This window comes from Bubalus bubalis, chromosome 4 (genome assembly GCF_019923935.1).
Source record: "Bubalus bubalis isolate 160015118507 breed Murrah chromosome 4, NDDB_SH_1, whole genome shotgun sequence".
In the NCBI taxonomy this organism is placed as follows: Eukaryota; Metazoa; Chordata; class Mammalia; order Artiodactyla; family Bovidae; genus Bubalus; species Bubalus bubalis.
The window spans coordinates 12,764,005-12,785,201 of NC_059160.1; the positions used below are offsets into that span (position 1 = coordinate 12,764,005).

Below are 21,197 nucleotides of genomic sequence, written 5' to 3' on the forward strand. Positions count from 1 at the left end.
ACAGGTGGTGCCTCTGCTGGCGTGATGGGGACCCGCCCAGGACCCGCGGGGTCTGTGCAGGGACCCAGACAGGCCAGCTCTTCTGGTTTCTGGTGTTCCCAGAGGCTCACCCTTTCTGTACTCTTCACCCCTCCTCGGCCCCTCAGAGCATAGACTCCACACTTTGTCTCGTCATCTTGGTCTGGAAGGGACCAGACATCTCTTTATGACAAGGCCCTTCACTGCCGACATGAGACAGCGGACGGGGAGGAGGAGGACAGAGGCCTCCTAGGTAGGTTTGATCCCCTCCTCCTAGTTCAGTGTTTTTATTTAAACCCGTGGCCCTCAGATCAGGGCTGACACTCCCAGGGGATTTGAGGATGGTTCTGAGCAGATTCTGAGGATGCTGGGGTCGTGGTGTGAACCCCCCGAGGTCACGTGTGCTATCAGCCTGCCTCTGCTGGGCGCTTTCTCCAACTCACAGCTGCAAATAGCCGCTTTTGTGCTTGGAGGGAGGACCTTATTGTTGCTAATGTTTGTTGGTTGGGGAGCTCAAGGGGGAAGACTTCCCCAAAGCACAGCATCAGTTCCATACTAAAAATGCAAGTGCTGTCTTTGGTTCCTTCCAGCTTGGATGTTTGGTAGATCTGATTAGAAGTGAGTCCCAGAGCAGGGGAAAGGCTGAGGTAAGAATATGATGGAGGACAGGTCGACAGTGAAACATGGTAGCTAAAAACAGAGACGCTGAGAAAGTGGTGTGAAGAAACAGAGTCTAGTGGCTGAGACTTGGGCTTTCAATGCAGAGGATGTGGATTCAGTCCCTGCTTGGGGAGCCAAGATCCCACATGCCTCGTGGTCAAGAAACCAAAGCACAAAACAGAAGCAATATTGTAACAAATGCAATAAACACTTAAAAAATGGTCCACATCCAAAGGGAAAAAAACCAAACTTCAAAATAAATAAATAAAATATAGAATCATCACCCAACAGAAGATGGGGAAAGAAGGGGTGCCTTCTAGGTAAGTGCGCTCCTTGCTGTCCAGGCATTGCGGCCAGGCCACCCTGAGCACTTGCCCCCACCCCCGGCCCCTATGACTTTCTAGAATCAGGCCAACCAATGTAAGTCACCCAACGGTGGTCACACACTGAGAACGCGCTACCTGCCAGGAACTACTCTGAGCTGTGGTGATAAAACGGAAACAGAACAGACCACCTCCCTGTTTTTGTGGGGCTTTCATTCTGGGTGTGGGTGGGGCGAGACAGATGGTAAACACAGTAAACAAGAAAGTGACACTGAGTACCGGAAGTTGCTGAGCATCGCAGGAGCTGGGGGGGGCGCCCACACTGAGAACACTTGAGTGACAGCTTCTGGGGTGGGGGTGAGACCCTGTCTTGGGGATATTGGAGGTGGGGAGTGCACCCTGGGGCAGAGGAAACAAAAGGTTTTGATGGCCTTAGAGCAGGCGGCTGGCTGGTGTGTCTGGGGAGTCAAAGGAGGGGAGTCACTGTCGGGGGTGGGTCATGCAGGGCTTGTCAACCACTGTGAGGTTCAGCTTTCACTCCAGGGATGGGGAGTCAGGGCAAGAGTTTGAGCAGAGCGGCCAATCTTACACTTGAACACAATCTGTGTATCTATGGTGCTAAGAACTGATGGCAGAGGCATCAGGCTGGAAGCAGACCAGTTCCGAGGCTAAGAATCTTGAGGTCTCTTTGCTGTCCTTCTTTCTCACATAACTGCCGACTCTACCTGAATACCCAGATCCCGGTTGCTGCAGAACCCAGGCTTTCAGCTGGAACCTCTCCTGCTCCCTGGACCCTGGGCTACCGGCATTCTGAGTTCCTCAGCACCCAGGATGCCTGGAGCTGGAGACGCCGAGTGAGACCACAGCAGAATGTGCCACTGCTGAGCCACTCAGAAACCAGTATCTCAGAGGGAAGGCTGTGGGGCGGGGTGCAGCCAAGCGAGCCCCAGCTCTACACATCAGGGAGAGACAGCGCATAGGACGCCGATGCCATGGGCGTTAGACGGCCCCATTGTGCCCTGAGGATGTCTGTAGATACTAAGGAGCAAAGAGAGACAAGGAGCGCATTTCTTCACCGAAGAGTCATGGTTACGTTATTAGTACTTGACGACTGGTTACCATTTTTAGTTAGTGACTCAGTGCCAAGTATTGGTTCAGTAGTGCTGATGACAGCGTGTGATACCTCATGAATGCTCACTGCTGTGTTACTCATGTGGAACATTTAACAGTTTGTCTTTTAAAAAAGTGTCACCTGGAGGGACTTCTCTGGTGGTTCAGGAGCTAAGACTCCAAGCTCCCAGTGAAGGGGGCCTGGGTTCGATCCCTGGTCAGGGAAATAGATCCCACAAGCTGCAACTAAGACCGAGTTGCCAAGCAAATAAATAAATTTTTTAAAAAATTGTCACCTGGAACATGACAGGTGACACCACAGAATGTGCTCTTACTGAGAAGGATGTCTAGCAGAATGGTTCTTTTCCAGGATGGGTGTGTGGTCTCTGGCATCCCATGAGGGATGATGCCAGGACATTTGAGAATTAAGGGAGGAGATTGAGTGGGGGCTTTGGGGGAGCAGGTAACCATGACTCCATTCTCCTTCTCCAGGACTGGATATGTCTTGCAGGGGTGGTGGTTATGGCTCAGGTGAGGAAACAGGCAGTGTCCCCAGGACTGCCTGGTGGGCACACAGGTCCCTCTTGGGCTCCATCCCTTCTCTAACTCCCTCCCCAGTTTGGGGCCAGCGACTCTGCCTGGTGGGTGTGGACTTTGACCCTTATGGCCAGCTGCCCAGGTGCTCAAGGAGGCAGAGGAGGAGGGGAACAGACTGACCACCAGACCCGGTGCAGTTAAACACGGGCTTGGTTTATTGGGAAAGAGCAGGTGGCATAGAGATGGGAGGAGGGGCTTGGAAACCCCTCTCCCGGCCCCCCACTCTCTCTTTGCTCTCTTGCTTTGATGTTTCTAACTCTCAGTGGTGACAGTTCGTTTCGGCTACTGGATTCTCTCTCCTAATTCCCTCCTCCTGCCCAGCGAGTCATGGACTGATTTGTGTACTTACTTGCCTGAGTTGTTGATGATCATTCTTTGCCCTTATACTCACCAAGCGTCTCCCTCAGTGCTTGAATTATGCGTGGACTACACACCAAGAGACTTGGAAGGCGGAGAACTGGAGGAGTTGATTCCTCACCACCAACTTTTGTTTTAGCAATTTTAGTATGGTATAATTGGCTTACGATAAATGGCATACATTTGAAGTGTACAGCTACATAAGTTACGCCATAGGTACACACCCCTGAGACCATCACCACTATCAAGACAATTAACGGGGACTTGCAGGTGATCCAGTGGTTAGGACTCCAAGTTTCCATTGCAGGGGGCACAAGTTTCATCCTTGGCTGGGGAACTAAGATCCCACATGCTGCATGGCATGGACAAAATATAAATTAAAAGAAAAAAAGCTGTGAATGTATCCATGACTCCCCCAAATTGCTTCCTGACCCTTACTCCCACCCCCAACCTCTGCAACCCCATCTCAATGCAACCACAAACCTGTTTTGTTTTTTAAAGATTTTTGATGTAGACCATTTTTTTAAAATGGTCCATTTTTAAAGTCTTTATTGAATTTGTTACAATATTGCTTCTTTTTTTTTTTTATGTTTTGGTTTTTTTGGCTGCGAGGCATGTGGAATCTTAACTCCCCAATCAGGAACTGAACCCGCATCTCCTGCTTTAGAAGGTGAAGTCTCAATCACCAGACCACCAGGGAGGTCTCTGTTTTTGAAAGATGTAACTATTTCCAGCTCTACTGATTTATTACTGATACATAATATATGTAAGTTTAAGGCATACAACATTATGATTTGATACAAGTATGTACTGCAAAATCATTACCACAATAAGGTTAGTTAACAATTCCATTCCTTCATATCATTACCTTTTCTTGGTGGTGATAGCTTTTAAGATCTACGCTCTTAAGAACTTTCTAGTATATGAAACAGTACCATTGGCTGTAGTCACCACCCTGTACAGTTCTATCCCCAGGAAATGTTCATCTTATAATGAACTGTGTACCCTTTGATTATCTCCCCATGTCTCCCACCCCCAGCCTCTGGCAACCACCATTCTACTCTCCGCCTTGATGAATCTGACTATTTTGAGATCCCACATATAAGTGAGAACACACAATATTTACTTTACTTTCTCTGTATAAATTATGTCACTTAGCATGATACCCTCAAGGTCCATCCATGGTTGCAAAGCATGGTACTTCCTTCTCTCTTATGGCTGAATAATACCCCACTCTGGTGTGCTGTGATTCATGGGGTCGCAAAGAGTTGGACACGACTGAGCAACTAAACTGAACTGAACTGAACTGATACATATAGCATTTTCTTTATCCATGCTGTCCCTATACACTAGTTTGCATTCCTTAGACTTTTCTTAAATGGAATCATGATTTGGCTTCTTTGACTTAGCGTAATTACTTTGAGATTCATCCATCTTTTTCATGTCTCAGTAGTTCCTTTCTTGTTATTGCTGAATAGTATTGTAGCTCAGTCAGTAAAGAATCCACCTGCAATGTAGGAGACCTGGGTTCAGTTCCTGGGTCAGGAAGATTCCCTGGAGAAGGGAATGGCTACCCATTCCATATTCTTGCCTGGAGAATCCCACGGACAGAGGAGCTTGGCAGGCTACAGTCCATGGGGTCGCAAGAGTCGGACACGACTTAGCGACTAGACCACCATTCCATTAGATGGGTGGACTGCCATTTATCTCTTCTCCTGTTTATGGACATGTGGGTTCTTTCCAGGTTTTAGGTATGACAGATGAATCTGCTAAGAACATTTGTGTACAAGTCTTTGTATAAACATATGCTTTCACCTCTCTTGAGTAAACACTTAGGTGTGGAATGACAGGATTATATGGTAATGCACCTTTAACTTTTTAAGAAATTGCCAAACGCTTTTCCAAAACGGTTGTGCCATTTTACATTCCTGCCAACGGTGTATGCGGGTGCCAGCTTTTCCACATCTTCACCAATACTTGGTCTTTTTTTTCTTTTACTTTTTTTTGCCTGCTCCACGCACATGCAAGGCTTGTGGGATCTTAGTTTCCTGATCAGAGATGGAACTGCAGTCCCTACATTGGGAGCGTGGAGTCTTAACCACTGAACCACCAGGGAAATTCCTGGTCTGTCTTTTTAATTTTTCTAATTGGTGTGTAGCATTACCTCATTTTTTAAATTTATAATGACTAATGATATTGACCATCTTATGTGCTTATTTGCAACTCACATAATTTTTTTTCTTTTTTCTTTTTGGTGAAAACCTGTTCAAATCTTCTGACCATTTGAAAAAAAAAGGGTTGTTTGTTTTCTTACTGTCTTAGCCACTGGATCACAGGGAAGTCCTTCTTTTCTTTTTAATTACACTTTATTGAGTTATGACTGACTTACAAAAAGCTGTACACATTTAACATATCAACTCAATGAGTTTTGAGGTAAACACACACTGTGAAACCATTCCCACAGTCAATGTCATAAACATACCCATCACCTCCAGAAGTTTCCTTTTATCCTTTTTTTATTTTAATTTTTTGTGATAAGGACACAATGTAAGATTCATCTTCTTAGCACATTTTTTTAAATTTATTTTTTTTAATTGAAGGATAATTGCTTTACAGAATTCTGTTGTTTTCTGCCAAACCTCAACATGAATCAGCCATAGGTATACATATATCCCCTCCCTTTTGAACCTCCATCCCATCTCCCTCCCCATCCCACCCCACTAGGTTGATACAGAGCCCCTGTTTGAGTTTCCTGAGCCATACAGCAAGTTCCCATTGGCTATCTATTTTACATATGGTAATGTAAGTTTCCATGTTACTCTTTCCATACATCTCACCCTCCCCTCCCCTCTCCCCGTGTTCATACATCTGTTCTCTATGTCTGTTTTTCCATTGCTGCCCTGTAAATAAATTCTTCAGTACCATTTTTCTAGATTCCATATATAGAATACAATATTTATCTTTCTCTTTCTGACTTACTTCACTCTGTATAATAGATTCTAGGTTCATCTGCCTCATCGGAACTGACTCAAATGTGGTCCTTTTTATGGCTGAGTAATACTCCATTGTGTTTATGTACCTCAACTTCTATATCCATTTATCTGTTGACGGATATCTAGGTTGCTTTCATGTTCTAGCTATTGTAAATAGTGCTGCAATGAACAATGGGATATGTGTGTCTTTTTCAATTTTGGTTTACTTGGGGTATATGCCTAGGAGTGGATTGCTGGGTCATATGGTGGTTTTATTTCTAGTTTTTAAGAAATCTTCATACTGTCTTCCATAGTGGCTGTGAAGGAAAGTTGCATGGCTGGAAGTAGCCTGGAGTTAAAACTCCCCTCCAGGTCCTCTCCACCATTCTATGCAAAACAAAGAACTCTCTCACCTGAAGTAAAAATGGACATTAGGTTGATTACACCCAGCTCCCACCCAGTCCAGCCTCTGGCCAATTTCCAAAATTCCTTTCCCCAGCCATTTAAGAGATAACTACTCAGAACAATCTTGGAGAAGAACAGGCCCCCTTAAAACAGTAACTTTGCACATACATGCCTATATATACTTATTCATTTCTTAGGTTAGTGCAGCAGCTCGCTAATCTGACTGCTGCCCCTTGTTGCTTCATTAAAGGTCATCTGTTCCAGTAAAGTGCTAGTCTCATTCTTTTTCTGAACGTCGCCTTCTCTAACTCTCTTACCCTATAGGCTGTATCAATTTACATTCCCACCAACAGTGCCAGAGGGTCCCTTTTCTCCATACCCTCTCCAGCGTTTATTGTTTGTAGACTTTTTGATGACGGCCTTTCTGACTGGTGTGAGGTGATATCTCATTGTGGTTTTGATTTGCATTTCTCTAATAATGAGCTATGTGGAGCATCTTTTTATGTGTTTGTTAGTCATCTGTGTGTCTTCTTTGGAGAAGTGTCTGTTTAGGCCTTTTCCCCACTTTTTGATTGGGTTGTTTGTTTTTCTAGCATTGAGTTGTATGAGCTGCTTGTATGTTTTGGAAATTAATCCTTTGTCAGTTGTTTCATTTGTTATTATTTTCTCCCATTCTTAAGGCTGTCTTTTCACTTTGCTTATAGTTTCCTTTTCTGTGCAAAAGCTTTTAAGTTTAATCAGATCCCACTTGTTTACTTTTGTTTTTATTTCTGTTACTCTAGGAGGTGGATCTAGAGGATCTTGCTTTGATTTATGTCATCGAGTGTTCTGCCTGTTTTCCTCTAAGAGTTTTATAGTTTCTGGTCTTACATTTAGGTCTTTAATCCATTTTGAGTTTATCTTTGTGTATGGTGTTAGAAAGTGTTCTAATTTCATTCTTTTACATGTAGCTGTCCAGTTTTCCCAGCACCATTTATTGAAGAGGCTGTCTTTACCCCATTGTATATTCTTGCCTCCTTTGTCAAAAATAAGGTACCCATAGGTGCATGGGTTTATTTTGGGTTTTCTATCTTGTTCCATTGGTCTATATTTCTGTTTTTGTGCCAGTACCATACTGTGTTGATGACTGTAGCTTTGTAGTATAATCTGAAGAGAGGAAGGTTGATAACTCCACTTCCATTCTTCTTTTTCAAGACTGCTTTGGCTATTCAGGGTCTTTTGTGTTTCCACATGAATTGTGAAATTTTTTGTTCTAGTTCTGTGAAAAATGCCATTGGTAATTTGATAGGATCGCATTGAATCTGTAGATTGCATTTGGTAGTATTGTCATTTTCACAATATTTAAGGAACATGGAATATCCTACCCATCTGCTTATGTCAGCTTTCACTAGTGTCTTATAATTTTCTGTGTACAGTTCTTTTGTCTCCTTAGGTAAGTTTATTCCTAGATATTTAATTCTTTTTGTTGCAATGGTGAATGGCATTGATCCCTTAATTTCTCTTTCTGATTTTTCATTGTTAGTATATAGAAATGCAAGTGATTTCTGTGTATTGATTTTGTATCCTGCAACTTTGTTAAATTCACTGATTAGCTCTAATAATTTTTTGATACTATCTTTAGGGTTTTCTATGTACAGTATCATGTCATCTGCAAACAATGAGAGCTTTACTTCTTCTTTTCTAATCTGGATTCCTTTTATTTCTTTTTCTTCTCTGATGGCAGTAGCTAGGACTTCCAGAACTATGTTGAATAATAGTGGTGAAAGTGGACACCCTTGTCTTGTTCCTGATCTTAGGGGGAATGCTTTCAGTTTCTCACCATTGAGAATAATGTTTGCTGTAGGCTTAGCATATATGGCCATTACTATGTTGAGGTTTTATGAGAAACGCTGGACTGGAAGAAACACAAGCTGGAATCAAGATTTCCGGGAGAAATATCAATAACCTCAGATATGCAGATGATACCACCCTTATGGCAGAAAGTGAAGAGGAACTAAAAAGCCTCTTGATGAAAGTGAAAGTGGAGAGTGAAAAAGTTGGCTTAAAGCTCAACATTCGGAAAAGGAAGATCATGGCATCTGGTCCCATCACTTCATGGGAAATATATGGGAAAACAGTGGAAACAGTGTCAGACTTTATTTTTCTGGGCTCCAAAATCACTGCAGATGGTGACTGCAGCCATGAAATTAAAAGACGCTTACTCCTTGGAAGGAAAGTTATGTCCAACCTAGACAGCATATTCAAAAGCAGAGACATTGCTTTGCCAACAAAGGTCCATCTAGTCAAGGCTATGGTTTTTCCAGTGGTCATGTATGGATGTGAGAGTTGGACTGTGAAGAAAGCTGAGCCCCGAAGAATTGATGCTTTTGAACTGTGGTGTTGGAGAAGACTCTTGAGAGTCCCTTGGACTGCAAGGAGATCCAACCAGTCCATTCTGAAGGAGATCAGCCCTGGGATTTCTTTGGAAGGAATGATGCTAAAGCTGAAACTCCAGTACTTTGGCCACCTCATGTGAAGAGTTGACTCATTGGAAAAGACTCTGATGCTGGGAGGGATTGGGGGCAGGAGGAGAAGGGAGCGACAGAGGATGAGATGGCTGGATGGCATCACCAACTCAATGGATGTGAGGCTGAGTGAACTCTGGGAGTTGGTGATGGACAGGGAGGCCTGGTGTGCTGCGATTCATGGGGTCGCAAAGAGTCGGACACGACTGAGCGACTGAACTGAACTGAACTGAGGGTTAATTCTCTGGTTGGGTCTTGGAGTCAGTGCTCCCACTGCAAAGGCTTAGGACTTGATCTTTTACGACAGTTGCTAATGGGTAGTACCAAGGGACCAAAGTTTGAGGTGATCTGGTGGAGCATCTCTCAAAGCACACTGCAAGCTTAAGTCAGAAGAAGTCACTCAGATGAGCTCAAGCCAATTCCTTGACTTCTCTGTGCCTGTTTCCTCACTGCCTCAGCCACTCCCAGCAACTCAAGAAATATACTTTTGCTTTGTCTAACCACTGAGATTTGGCAGAATAATAGGTACTACAACATAGGTCTAACCTATTCTGATGTATACAGAAGTTGAAACAATCTCCTCAGAGCAAGAATAAGTATATAGGCTCGTTCCTGGCAGCAGAACCTGCAATGCCTTGTTAACTGGCTCTGCCCTTCAGCATGGCCCCCCAGAGAACAGTCAGACCCATGGATGAGAGAGCCTCTGCAGAAGTCCAGGAATCCAGTTGAGTAGCTCCGTCAAGCAGATATAGGAACCTTCACCTGCTGCCGGTGGCAGGTGTTCCAGAAGTTTGTGTGCCCTGTTAGCTGGTGTAGCCCCTCCTCCTTCTTAGCACAATTTTAAGAAAGCAATTAGATATTGTTCACCACAGGCACTGCCATTACAATAGAGCTCTAGGACATATTCATTTTAGGTAACAGAAACTTTGTACCGTTTGACTAACACCTCCCTGTTTCCCCCTTCTTCAGACCCTGGTAATCACTATACTCTGCTTCTGTGAATTTGTTTCAGACTCCAGAGGGTACTCTAGATAGGCTGTCATCCTTTTTTTTTTTTTTTTTGCCTTATTGCCTTGACTAGAATCAATACTGATGGAAACAGTATTGAATAGAAATGGTAAGAAATAGTAAGACTACCCTTGTCTTGTCTTGATCTCAGAAGTTCAGCAGTGTTTCACCGTTATTTGTAGATGTTATCTGAGGATGTTTTGTAAATGTCTTTTTTCAGATTGAGGGTTTCCTTCTGTTTATCATTTGCCGAGAGTTTTTTTTTTTTAATCACAAATAGCTGTTAGATTTTGTCAAATGCTTTTCTTACATTTATTGCAGTGATTATATGGTTTTTTTGTCTTTAAATTTATTAATATGATACACAGATTGATTTTTTTGAATGTTAACTTTGTGTTCCTGGGGTAAACCCCACTATGTAATGTATTATCCTTTTTATTAATACATGTTGTTGGATCTGATTTGCTAAAAATTTTTTAGAATTTTGCATCTATGTTCATCAAAGTTTGACCTATAGTTTTCTTTTCGTGTCTTTGCCTGCTTTTCTTATCAGGGTAATGCTAGCTTTGTAGAATCAGTTGGAAAGAATTCCTTTTACATTCTGTGGAAGAGTTTCTATAGAACTGGAATTATTTCTTCCTTAAATGTTTGGAATGTCCCCAGCCCTGCATAAGCACCACTGGATTCAATCCTTTTGAGAGATACTTTCCCTTCCTGAGTGGTTTCCTCACACATATGTACTGACCAGTACTCAGCTGCAAGCTAATAGGGGACCCTCTGCGGATATTTGGGTCTCTCTATGCACATTTCTTTTTTCTTTTTTGTCTGTGCTGGGTCTTCACTGTAGTGCTCAGGCTCTCTAGTCGTGGTGTGCTTAGCTGCCCCCAAGGCATGAGAGATAATAGTTCCCTGATGAGGGATTCAACATGAGTCCCCTGCATTGGCAGGCTGATTCTTAACCGCTGGACCACCGGGGAAGTCCCTCTCTGTGCACATCTCTGCTCCCTGGGTCTCTGTCCTATGAACTCCCTGCCCTGATGCCAGCAGATAGAGGTCTAGGGTGGAGAAAATGCCAGCGTTTCTGGAGTCAGTAGACTTGTTTCAGCCAATGACTGTGAAAACAGAAAGGATTACTAAAAGGAAATCTGACTGCAGTCTGCTAAAAATCCCTCTCTGACATTGAGAGCAATCATTTCCTCGACACATGCTGGACTGTGGGCTCTGTGAATGCTCGTGGTTTCTGGGATTCCAGGAGCTCCTTCGATGGCCATAGGTTATGTGTTTTTTAGGCGATAACTGAAGTTGATGGGAAGTACACCTTGGTAGGTATAGACGGAAACTTCAGAGTGAAGAAAGGGACTGGCCAGGTCCTAAGTAACTTGGTGACACTTGATCTCTGCTTGGTTCCAGACATTTAGACCAGTGTTCCCAGTTTTTCACAGCAACCCCCCCCCACCCCCGCCTTGGAAGCAGTGGTGGTGGGAGGAGTTGGACTTGGACCAGAAGACGGCTACTGCCAAGGAACACACAGCCTGTTTCCCACCTGCAGGTGCCTTCTTCATCCCCTACCTCATCTTCCTCTTTACCTGCGGCATTCCTGTCTTCCTCCTGGAGACGGCGCTGGGCCAGTACACCAGTCAGGGGGGCATCACTGCCTGGAGGAAGATCTGCCCCATCTTTGAGGGTGAGTTGCTCATCCCTGACACCAGAGTCTCTGTACCAGGTTATAAACTGCATTTGGAATAACTGGGGGGTTCAGCAGCAGTGCTAATGGAGATAAGCCCCTGGGTCTTTATGTTAAACCTTCCACTTGTGACTCAGGGGGCATGAGTTTGAGCAAGCTCAGGGAGAGCGTGAAGGACAGGGAAGGCTTGCGTACTGCTGTTCATGGGGTCACAGTCAGACACAACTGAGTAACTGAACAACTCCACTTGTGGGCCCAAGACAGAACTAGTCACTCAGCCCAGCAGAGGATGGAGGAGAAGACGGGGTTGAGGGTGGCACAAAGGCTTTGGCTAATAAGTAGAGTGCAAAGCTATTTTAGCTGTACCTGTATATATTTTGCAATACATACAAATAATTTTATGCTTTTAAAAACATATTTAATCAATGGAAAGCATTTAAAAAGAGATTTTTGTTTGTTTGTTTTTAATTTGTTTTTAGTTTGGGGATTTTTTTTTTTTTTGGCTGTGCCATGCAGCTTGTGGCATTTCAGTTCCCCAACCAGGGATTGAGCCCAGGCCCTCGGCAGTGAGAGTACAGAGTCCTAACCACTGGGTGGTCAAGGAAGTCTCTAAAAAGAATTTTAATGAGAGAAAAAATCCATTAATAATTCTACTATCTTTGGACTTTCTTGGTGGTCCAGTGATTAAGAAGACTCTACACTCCCACTGCTGGGGGCCTGGGTTCAATCCCTGGTTGGGGAACTAAGATCCCACAAGCCTCAAGGCACCACCAAAATAAATAAATAAATAATTCTACTATCTTGACACAGCAGTTACTTAGGGTGTTTTAATATTCCTCTCTCTTTAGGATTTTCTTTAAATTTCTATTTTGAAATAATTATATGTTCACAGAAAGTTGCAAAAGTAGCCCAGGAGTGTCACGTGTACCCATCAGCCAGTTTTCCTTCATGGTAAAAATTTTATATAGCTATGGAACAATGTCAAAACCTGCAAATGGACATTGGTACCATCCACAGACTTTGCTCAGGTTTCACCCGTTTCCATGCACTCGCTTGTGTGAGGGTATGTATGTGTAATTGTGTGTAATTGGATCACTTGTGTCGATTTGTGCGACCACCACCACTGTTCCGTGGCTACAAAGAACTCCACTCCACTGCCCCTTTATAGTTGCATTTACCCCCTCCCTGCCCTCATCCCTAACCTCTGACAACCATCGATCTGTTCTCTAGCTCTGTGATTCTGTCATTGGGGAACGCTATATAAATGAAGTCATGCAGTGTGTGACTTTTGAGATCCACTGTTTCACTCAGCATCATGCCCTGGAGATACACCCAGATTGCTCGGGTATCAATGCATGTGTGCGTATGTGTGTGTGTGTGTGTGTGTGTGCTAAGTCACTTCAGTAGTTTCTGACTCTGTGACCCCATGGACTAGCCCGCCAGGCTCCTCTGTCCATGGGATTCTCCAGGCAAGAATACTGGAGTGAGTTGCCATGCCCTCCTCCAGGGGCTCTTCCCAACCCAGGGATCAAACCCGAGTCTCTTACATCTCCTGCATTGGCAGGCTGGTTCTTTACCACTAATGCCACCTGGGAAGCTCCTGGTATCAGTGGTTCATTCCTTTTTATTACTGAGCCATATTCCATGGCATGGATGAATGTACTATGATTTATTTAACCATTCACCCATTGAAGAACATTTGGGTTGTTTGTAGTTTGGAGAGATTTATTTCACTATTTCTTTCTCTATATTAAAATTTATGTATCTATTAGTTTGAAATATATAGTTTTTTTCTTCGTTTTTCTTTTTTTGTTTTTATTTTTAAGAATTTTTTCCTACTTATTTGTGTTTCTGTTTTAGTTAGTGTTATTTTCCATTTTCTACACAGCAATCATTGAGTTGCATAAACTTTCATCAGATGGATATATCAAAATTTATGCTTATTTTTGATTACTTACAGAATTGTTATACCCTGCTACCATGTATCTTGGTAGAAATAGCCCCCCTCTTTTTGAAATTATTTCTTTGGGATAAATTCCCAAGTTCAGAATCACGGGATCAAATGGACAACCAAGTCCATGTCTCTTGATCTGGCTTATGGAAGTGTTATACTGACGTACAGTCACTGAACTTGAATAAGGACTTTCTCCCATATCTTTAACAGCTCTGAGTCATGACCCTAGTTCCCAAACTTGTCGGCACATTGGAAACACCCCGGGACCTTCAAAACATCCTGAGGCCTGTACCCCACCCCCAGAGGTTGTGATTAAATTGGTCTGGCATCCAGACTGGGCTTTGGAATTTTAAAAATATCGCCAGGTAATTCTCCTAATACGTGGACGAGTTTGGAACTCACCAAGTGACAGCGTCTGTAGAAATGCTCGCTGTGTTACGGGTGCAGAATGTTGCCCCTCATCGTTTCAGTTTGCATGCCTAGGATGAGGGAGCGTGAGGGCATTTTGAGGACGCTCATTCACTACGTGCACTTGCTCCTCTGTGAACTGTCTCATCCTGCTCTTAGAACGTGTTTTTATATTTCAGAAATATATCAGATGAATTCCAGGGAACATAAGCTATTGGAATCTCGGAGTTAGCCTTACACGTGTGTAAAATAACTTGGAATTGGAAACAGTGGAGTTTTAGCACCGAGACTGATGCAAGTTCACGGGAAGCAGGGCAGGGAAGCAGGGGTGGGGAGGAGAGTAGGAAGCCCGGGTCCGAATCCCACATCTTAGGACACTCCCAGTGGAGCACAAACCCTCTCCCGAGCAGGGGTGGGCAGGAGAGTGAGACACCTGCCTGGTGCCCCAGCCCGGTCTGCCCCTTCCCCGCCCCCACCAGGCATCGGCTACGCCTCCCAGATGATCGTCACCCTCCTCAACATCTACTACATCATTGTCCTGGCCTGGGCCCTCTTCTACCTCTTCAGCAGCTTTACCGTCGACCTGCCCTGGGGAAGCTGCCGCCACGACTGGAACACGGGTGAGGTCACCCCCTCCTGCTTGACTGTGGTGACCGGGGAGAGGGATCATCCCTGTACCCTGGGACCTAGGCCCCCACCCCGTACTTGGGATGCTCTAGAAGTCTTCCAAGGACATCACGGAGGTCTTACACCAAAGATAAGAGTGAGAATCCACCAGCATCACAGGGAAAATGTCACAGGCCTTTTTTTAAAAAGCAATTTTACTTATTTATTTTTTGCTTGTGCTGGGTCTTTGCTCTGCAAGTGCTTTTCTCTCGTTGTGGTAAGCGGTGGTTACTCTCTACTTCCGGTGCCTGGGTTTCTCATTGCGGTGGCTTCTCTCGTTGGGGAGCACGGGCTCTAGGCACACAGGCTTCGGTAGCTGCAGCACGTGGACTCAGTAGCTTTGGCTTCTGGTCTCTGGAGCACAGGCTCTGTAGTCGTGAGACACAGGCTTAGTTTTCTTCAGCACACAGGATCATCCCGACTCAGGGATCAAACCCACGATCCACTGAGCCACCAGAAAAGCCCTACAGACAGTGTAAAAAATTCATGGGTTCCATCAAACACATTATAAATGCACGTATTATGAAGACAGAACTGACTTCATTTTGTGCAGTTTAGCCCTTTATGTGATCTGAGACATGGTTAGTTTGATATATGTATATATTATATACAATACATATATTTATATATGTATATATTGTATACAATGTATATATAATATATGTATATATTATATTATTATATATGTACATGTATTATATACAATATATATGTATATATTATTTCATTTATTTGTTTCTCATGTCTTCTTTCTGATGCTATTTTAGGCCTTTTCAACTCCCAGTTCATCTGGACTGAACCAGGGGATACACCATTTTATACAGTATCTCTATCATTTATAATAGCAAGTAATTGTCTCTTGTGGTTCCATTTTAAGACAGGAGCCCATAAGGGCCATAGAACTACTGAGTCTAATGAATAGAAAGTAAACATTAAATAAAAGATAAAATTAAAAGTTACCTAGAGTAGTGCTGTCTAGAAGAACCATCTGGGGTGATGAACGTCCTTGGTCCTCTCCGACCCGGCAGCCACTCGGCCCCCCTCGCCCCCAAATTGTGTGCTGTCTCTCCAGGCCTGCCTTCCTTCGTTCCTCTCTGCCACCACCTCCGTGCCATTACTTTTCAAGTGAAAAGTCCAATCCTGGATGTCCCTCCCTGCGGGTCACTGATCCACTAGGTTCTGCTCAATGTGTCTGCCTGTGCCTGTCCCGGCCCCGGGCCCTGGCATTCACCCGGCTTTTTCTCTTTGTTGGTTTGGTTTGTGCTTAGTGCTGTGTGCTATATCCTGAGCCCTCAAAACATATTTGTGGAATGAATCAAGTTTTAAAAAGTCTGTTCTGTTTGGATATTTTCTTTATTGTGTTTTTTCTTCTCCTCTCTTTGTTTCCCCCTCCCTCTCCCTCTCTCCCGGCCCCCCCGACTTTTTTTTTTTTTTTTTAATTTTTGGCTGTTGGGTCTTTGTTGCTGCTCATGGGCTCTCTAGTTGTGGCCCACAAGCTTAGTTGCTCCTAGGCATGTGGGATCTTAGTTCCCTGTGCTGTGCTTAGTGGCTCAGTCATGTCTAACTCTTGGCGACTCCATGGACTGTAGCCTGTCAGGCTCCTCTTTCCATGGGGATTCTCTAGGCAAGAATACTGGAGTAGATTGCCATGCCCTCCTCCAGGGGAGTCTTCCCAACCCAGGGATGGAATCCAGGTCTCCTGCATTGCAGGCAGATTCTTTACCAGCTGATCCACCAGGGAAGCCTAAGTATACTGGAGTGGGTAGCCTATCTCTTCTCCAGGGAATCTTCCTGACCCAGGAATCAAACCAGGGTCTCCTGCATTGCAGGTGGATTCTTTAGCAGCTGAGTTACCAGGGAAGCCTGACCAGGGACCAGTTCTCCACCCAGGGATCAAACTCAAGTCCCCTGCACTGAAGGTGGATTCTTAACCGCTGGACCCCCGGGGCAGTCCCCAGCTCCCAGATTCTCTGCAGGTGGAACTTAACACACTTTGCTGAGCAGGACCCCAGCCCTCACTTCCTCACAGATGGGTGATAACAAGTCATCTCTGAGAAAATTTGCTTTCTCGTGCGTGCAGTAGGGAAAATGCTATCTTAGTATTTCGCAGGATTGCTGTCCTGATAAAACGCAAAGAAGGGTGTGAACACTTTGTGAAAAGTCTGAAGGCATAGAGGGGTAACTGAGAGCCACTATTTATGGAGCGCCCTGGAGTCTCATTTTCATTTAATCCCCTTATCGGCCCTGCGCAGGGCTCTTGCCATGTGCGTTTAGAGCCGACAGGACTGAGGCTTAGAGAGCCTCTCAGTGAATAACCTGGCGGGGGGGTGGGGAGTGGAATTCAAGCCAGAGCCTCCTGGCCTGTACCCCTGCTCTTAGCCATGACTGCACCACTTCCCTGGATGGCGTCCTGATTGTTCCTCAAAGGTCGTGAGCCCATCCAGGACGGTGGCCCAGAAATATTTGAAGCAGTGTGCAAAGCATCTTTGCCGATGCTGCCTGGTCTTGCTTTAATTAGAATGTGCAGCCACGACCCACCCCCCCATCCCACCCCCCACCCCCTCTGCCATGGAGAAGTGGGAAACGGTGCCATGGGTTTGATGAGGTTATTATGTCTTTCATGTCTCATTGTGAGACTGTTTTGTTTAGATAACTTCAGCCCGGACACCTTCTTTCCCAGTCTCCTAAAGTTCCCCCCACCCTCTGGTCACACAGGCCAGTGATCTTTCTCTTGCTCCCCTGACCCCTGGCCGCCCACAGAGCGCTGCGTGGAGTTCCAGAGGACCAATGGCTCTCTGAATGCAACCGCTGAGAATGCCACCTCTCCCGTCATCGAGTTCTGGGAGTAAGTGAGGCCCTTTCTCCCTTCCTCCAGTGTGGATGGTTTGTCCAGGGCAGGGGGGTGAGTTCAAACAGCGGTGACTTCACAGATGGCAAGGGACGAACTTCTGCTTCCTCCTTTGGTGGCCCCACCATCCAAGTGGCTTTTCCCTTTTGCCTGTATCTGTGGTTAATGCAGGACTGTCCTCAGGCCGGGCCTGCCTCCCCTCCCCCGGGGCCACCCCCATGAGTGTCCACCCTCCTCCCCAGCTCCTTGTCAGTTACCTCTACTGCTCCTCCCGCCAAATACTGGCATTCACCTAAGACGTGATTCCTAATATCAAAGCATCTTCACAGTCCAGCTGAGAGAATATGTTTGCGTTCCCTTCTCTGGGTTCAGTTGCACTTGGCCTGGCAGAATAAGCTTGCCCAGGGACAGTTTGTCTTTGCCTCCCTGTCTGTCTATCCCCATCTCTGGGCAAAGGTGAGCCTCACGGTTCAGAGTAAAGGAGCCGGTGAGCCTTTTTCAGATCAGAGCGAGAGGCTCAGCTCTGTTGCCCAGGGAGCTGAGGCCGGCAGCTCACCCCTCTTTCCCCAGGCGGCGGGTCCTGAAGATCTCAGAGGGCATCCAGCACCTGGGTGCCCTGCGCTGGGAGCTGGCCCTGTGCCTCCTGCTCGCCTGGGTCATCTGCTACTTCTGCATCTGGAAGGGCGTCAAGTCCACGGGCAAGGTCTGTGTCAGAGAGCTCTAGGCCCCTCCCCTCCCGGGACCCTCTACCCTCGCTGGGGGGCTCAGCCACCCAGGGGTTCCTCAAGTTGTACCTAGTCAGGGATGGGAGGGAATGACCCCACGAAGATTGCTTGGTGCTCGCTTGCTTGATTCTGTGCCTCTCCTGGGCTCAGTCACATGTCCTTCTGTTTGGGGAGGTGAAATGGAAGAAAGACAAAGAGGGAAGGGGAAACAGAGAGAGGGAGAGGGAGACAGAGAGAGGGAGGGGGAGACAGAGAGGGGGAGAGAGAGAAAGAGAGGGGGAGGGGGAGACAGAGGGAGGGGGGAGACAGAGAGAGGGAGGGGGAGACAGAGAGGGAGGGGGGAGAAAGAGAGGGGGAGGGGGAGACAGAGGGAGGGGGAGACAGAGAGAGGTAGGGGGAGACAGAGAGGGAGAGGGGGAGAAAGAGAGGGGGAGGGGGAGACAGAGGGAGGGGGAGACAGAGAGGGGGAGGGGGAGACAGAGAGGGGGAGGGGAAGACAGAGGGAGGGAGGAGAAAGAGAGTAGGGGGAGAAAGAGAGTGGGAGGGGGAGACAGAGAGGGAGAGGGGGAGAAAGAGAGGGGGAGGGGGAGACAGAGGGAGGGGGGAGACAGAGAGGGGGAGGGGGAGACAGAGGGAGGGGGGAGACAGAGAGTAGGGGGAGAAAGAGAGTGGGAGGGGGGCACAGAGAGAGGGAGGGGGAAACAGAGAAAGGGAGGGGAAGACAGAGAGAGGGAGGGGGAGACAGAGAGGGAGAGGGGGAGAAAGAGAGGGGGAGGGGGAGACAGAGGGAGGGGGGAGACAGAGAGGGGGAGGGGGAGACAGAGGGAGGGGGGAGACAGAGAGTAGGGGGAGAAAGAGAGTGGGAGGGGGGCACAGAGAGAGGGAGGGGGAAACAGAGAAAGGGAGAGGGAGAAAGAGAGGGGGAGGGGGAGACAGAGGGAGGGGGGAGACAGAGAGGGAGAGGGGGAGACAGAGAGGGGGAGGGGGAGACAGAGGGAGGGAGGGGGAGACAGGGAGGGGGAGGCAGAGAGTGGGAGGGGGGCACAGAGAGAGGGAGGGGGAAACAGAGAAAGGGAGGGGGAGACAGAGAGGGAGTGGGAGACAGAGAGGGGGGAGACAGAGAGAGGGAGGGGGGCAGAGACGGGGAGGGCGGCAGGATCTCGGAGCCTACCACGTGTGTGGGCAAATCGCACAAGGAACACGGTTCACAGCGCCCTGTTTCGTACAGCAGTGCTTTGGGACTGCTCATCTTGACACAATTCTCAGCCACCCAAGGCCCGAGGGAGACGACCTGCCCTGGAGTGTGTCATGCAGGGCAGCTCGAGTTCTCCTGGACTCTGGTCCCCGAGGCCTCTGACCAGGCCCCCCTGCTAATCGGCCCATGCAGTCATGCTAAGCTCGTAAACTCGGCGAGGACAGGGATCACGTGTGACGGAGCTGTCATTCCTGACGACCCTGGCCACAGTTCTAAGCCCCCTGTCAGGGACATGCCTAAGTTCATTCAGTCACTCAACAAATATTTGCCAGGGATTGTGTGGGGGGAGCTGGAGGGAGGGAGGCAGGAGGTTGTGGCCGGAGGCAGAGGGCAGACAGGACTGAACAGCTGCAGGATGAGGGGTGAGCGGGAGGGGAGCAGGCGGGCTCCGTGACCTCTCCCGTGGGGTCGCAGCTCCTCCAGCCCATCACGGCTTCCGTGTCTTTCCATCGCCTCGGCCCAGGTGGTGTACTTCACGGCCACCTTCCCTTACCTCATGCTGGTGGTCCTGTTGATTCGAGGGGTGACACTGCCCGGGGCAGCCCAAGGGATTCAGTTCTACCTGTACCCAAACCTCACGCGTCTGTGGGACCCCCAGGTAAGAAACCCCCGACGACGAGGGCTGCCCCTGTGCTCTGTGTGGGCGTCTCTGCTCCGTCCCGGCGTCCGCGGGGGATATTTCCCCACATCTGCTGGCAGCCGGGCGTGCTCCCTGCTAGTCTCACAGCTGCCAGGCAGCCCGGGGGGGTCCCTCGGGGGCTGAAGGTCCTAAAAGCCCTTCTCCAGGCTCTGCCCTGCTCCACCTCCCACCCCCGCTTGGCACCTCCTTTCACACTGGGCAGCCTCTCTCCCCTGACCCTCCGCCAGCCCTCTGCTTCCCCCTCTCTGCCCACACGGCCCACCCCTGGCAGTGTCCCCGGCCCCGCCCGGAGCCAGCTGGCTGGTATTGAGTTTCCTGCCTGCTGTCCAGAGGGCTGCACCCCGCCTCCCCGTCCCTCCCGGCTCTTCCTTCAGGTCCACCCTCCAGGAGCGGGTGCTTGCTGACCGAGGATTTGGACAGCAAGGCCTGTTGTGAGAAGCCTCTGCCGGCTTCTCGCCTCCTGTTTGCCCGCCGTTTTGAAGGGCCTCCCAGGTGGCGCTAGTGGTAAAGAACCGGCCTGTCAATGCAGGAGACTAGGGTTACATCCCCGGGTCGGGAAGATCTCCTGGAGGAGGGCATGGCAACCCGCTCCAGCATTCTTGCCTGGAGAGTCCCATGGATAGAGGAGCCTGGCAGGCTACAGTGCATGGGGTCACAAAGAGTCAGACAGGACTGAGCGACTTAGGATGCATATGCATGCAAAGCCAGGAGGTGCAGAGGTGGAAGAGGCCATGGGCGAGGGAAGCCCAGAGCCCTACACACTGGGCTACCCCCTGTCCCCATCCCCCCAGCAAAGGTTACCTCCTGGGAGCCTCCTTTGCTCGGTGGGGAGGGGCCATGTCCCTGAAAGTGTTGCCCAGCTCAGGGCAGACCAGCAACCGGACAGCTTTTCAAACATTTTAATAGTAAAGGCAGCGGCATTGTCTTGCTGAGGGGCAAGGAGGGCAGGAGAGGAGGGAACGGCCCCTCCCCCAGCTCCCTTTGAGGAGGGGATGTCCCCACAGAGGCAGTGGTTCCCCTTGTTCTTTGTGCAGAGGTTGGGGCGACTGTTCTCCAGCCTGCC

General features: G+C 47.7%; 1 protein-coding gene across 4 annotated transcripts in view; it reads left to right on the top strand.

The window, feature by feature from the left end:
* SLC6A13 (solute carrier family 6 member 13) overlaps positions 1–21,197 on the top strand; it is a 38,660-nt gene that overhangs the window by 5,440 nt on the left and 12,023 nt on the right. For all 4 annotated transcript variants that reach the window (XM_025283008.2, XM_006069042.3, XM_006069041.3 and 1 more), the window contains 5 exons: positions 11,504–11,638; positions 14,480–14,620; positions 17,427–17,511; positions 18,085–18,217; positions 19,958–20,092. In XM_025283008.2, the coding sequence (XP_025138793.1) occupies positions 11,504–11,638; positions 14,480–14,620; positions 17,427–17,511; positions 18,085–18,217; positions 19,958–20,092 (629 nt within the window). The remainder of the gene's footprint in view (positions 1–11,503; positions 11,639–14,479; positions 14,621–17,426; positions 17,512–18,084; positions 18,218–19,957; positions 20,093–21,197) is intronic.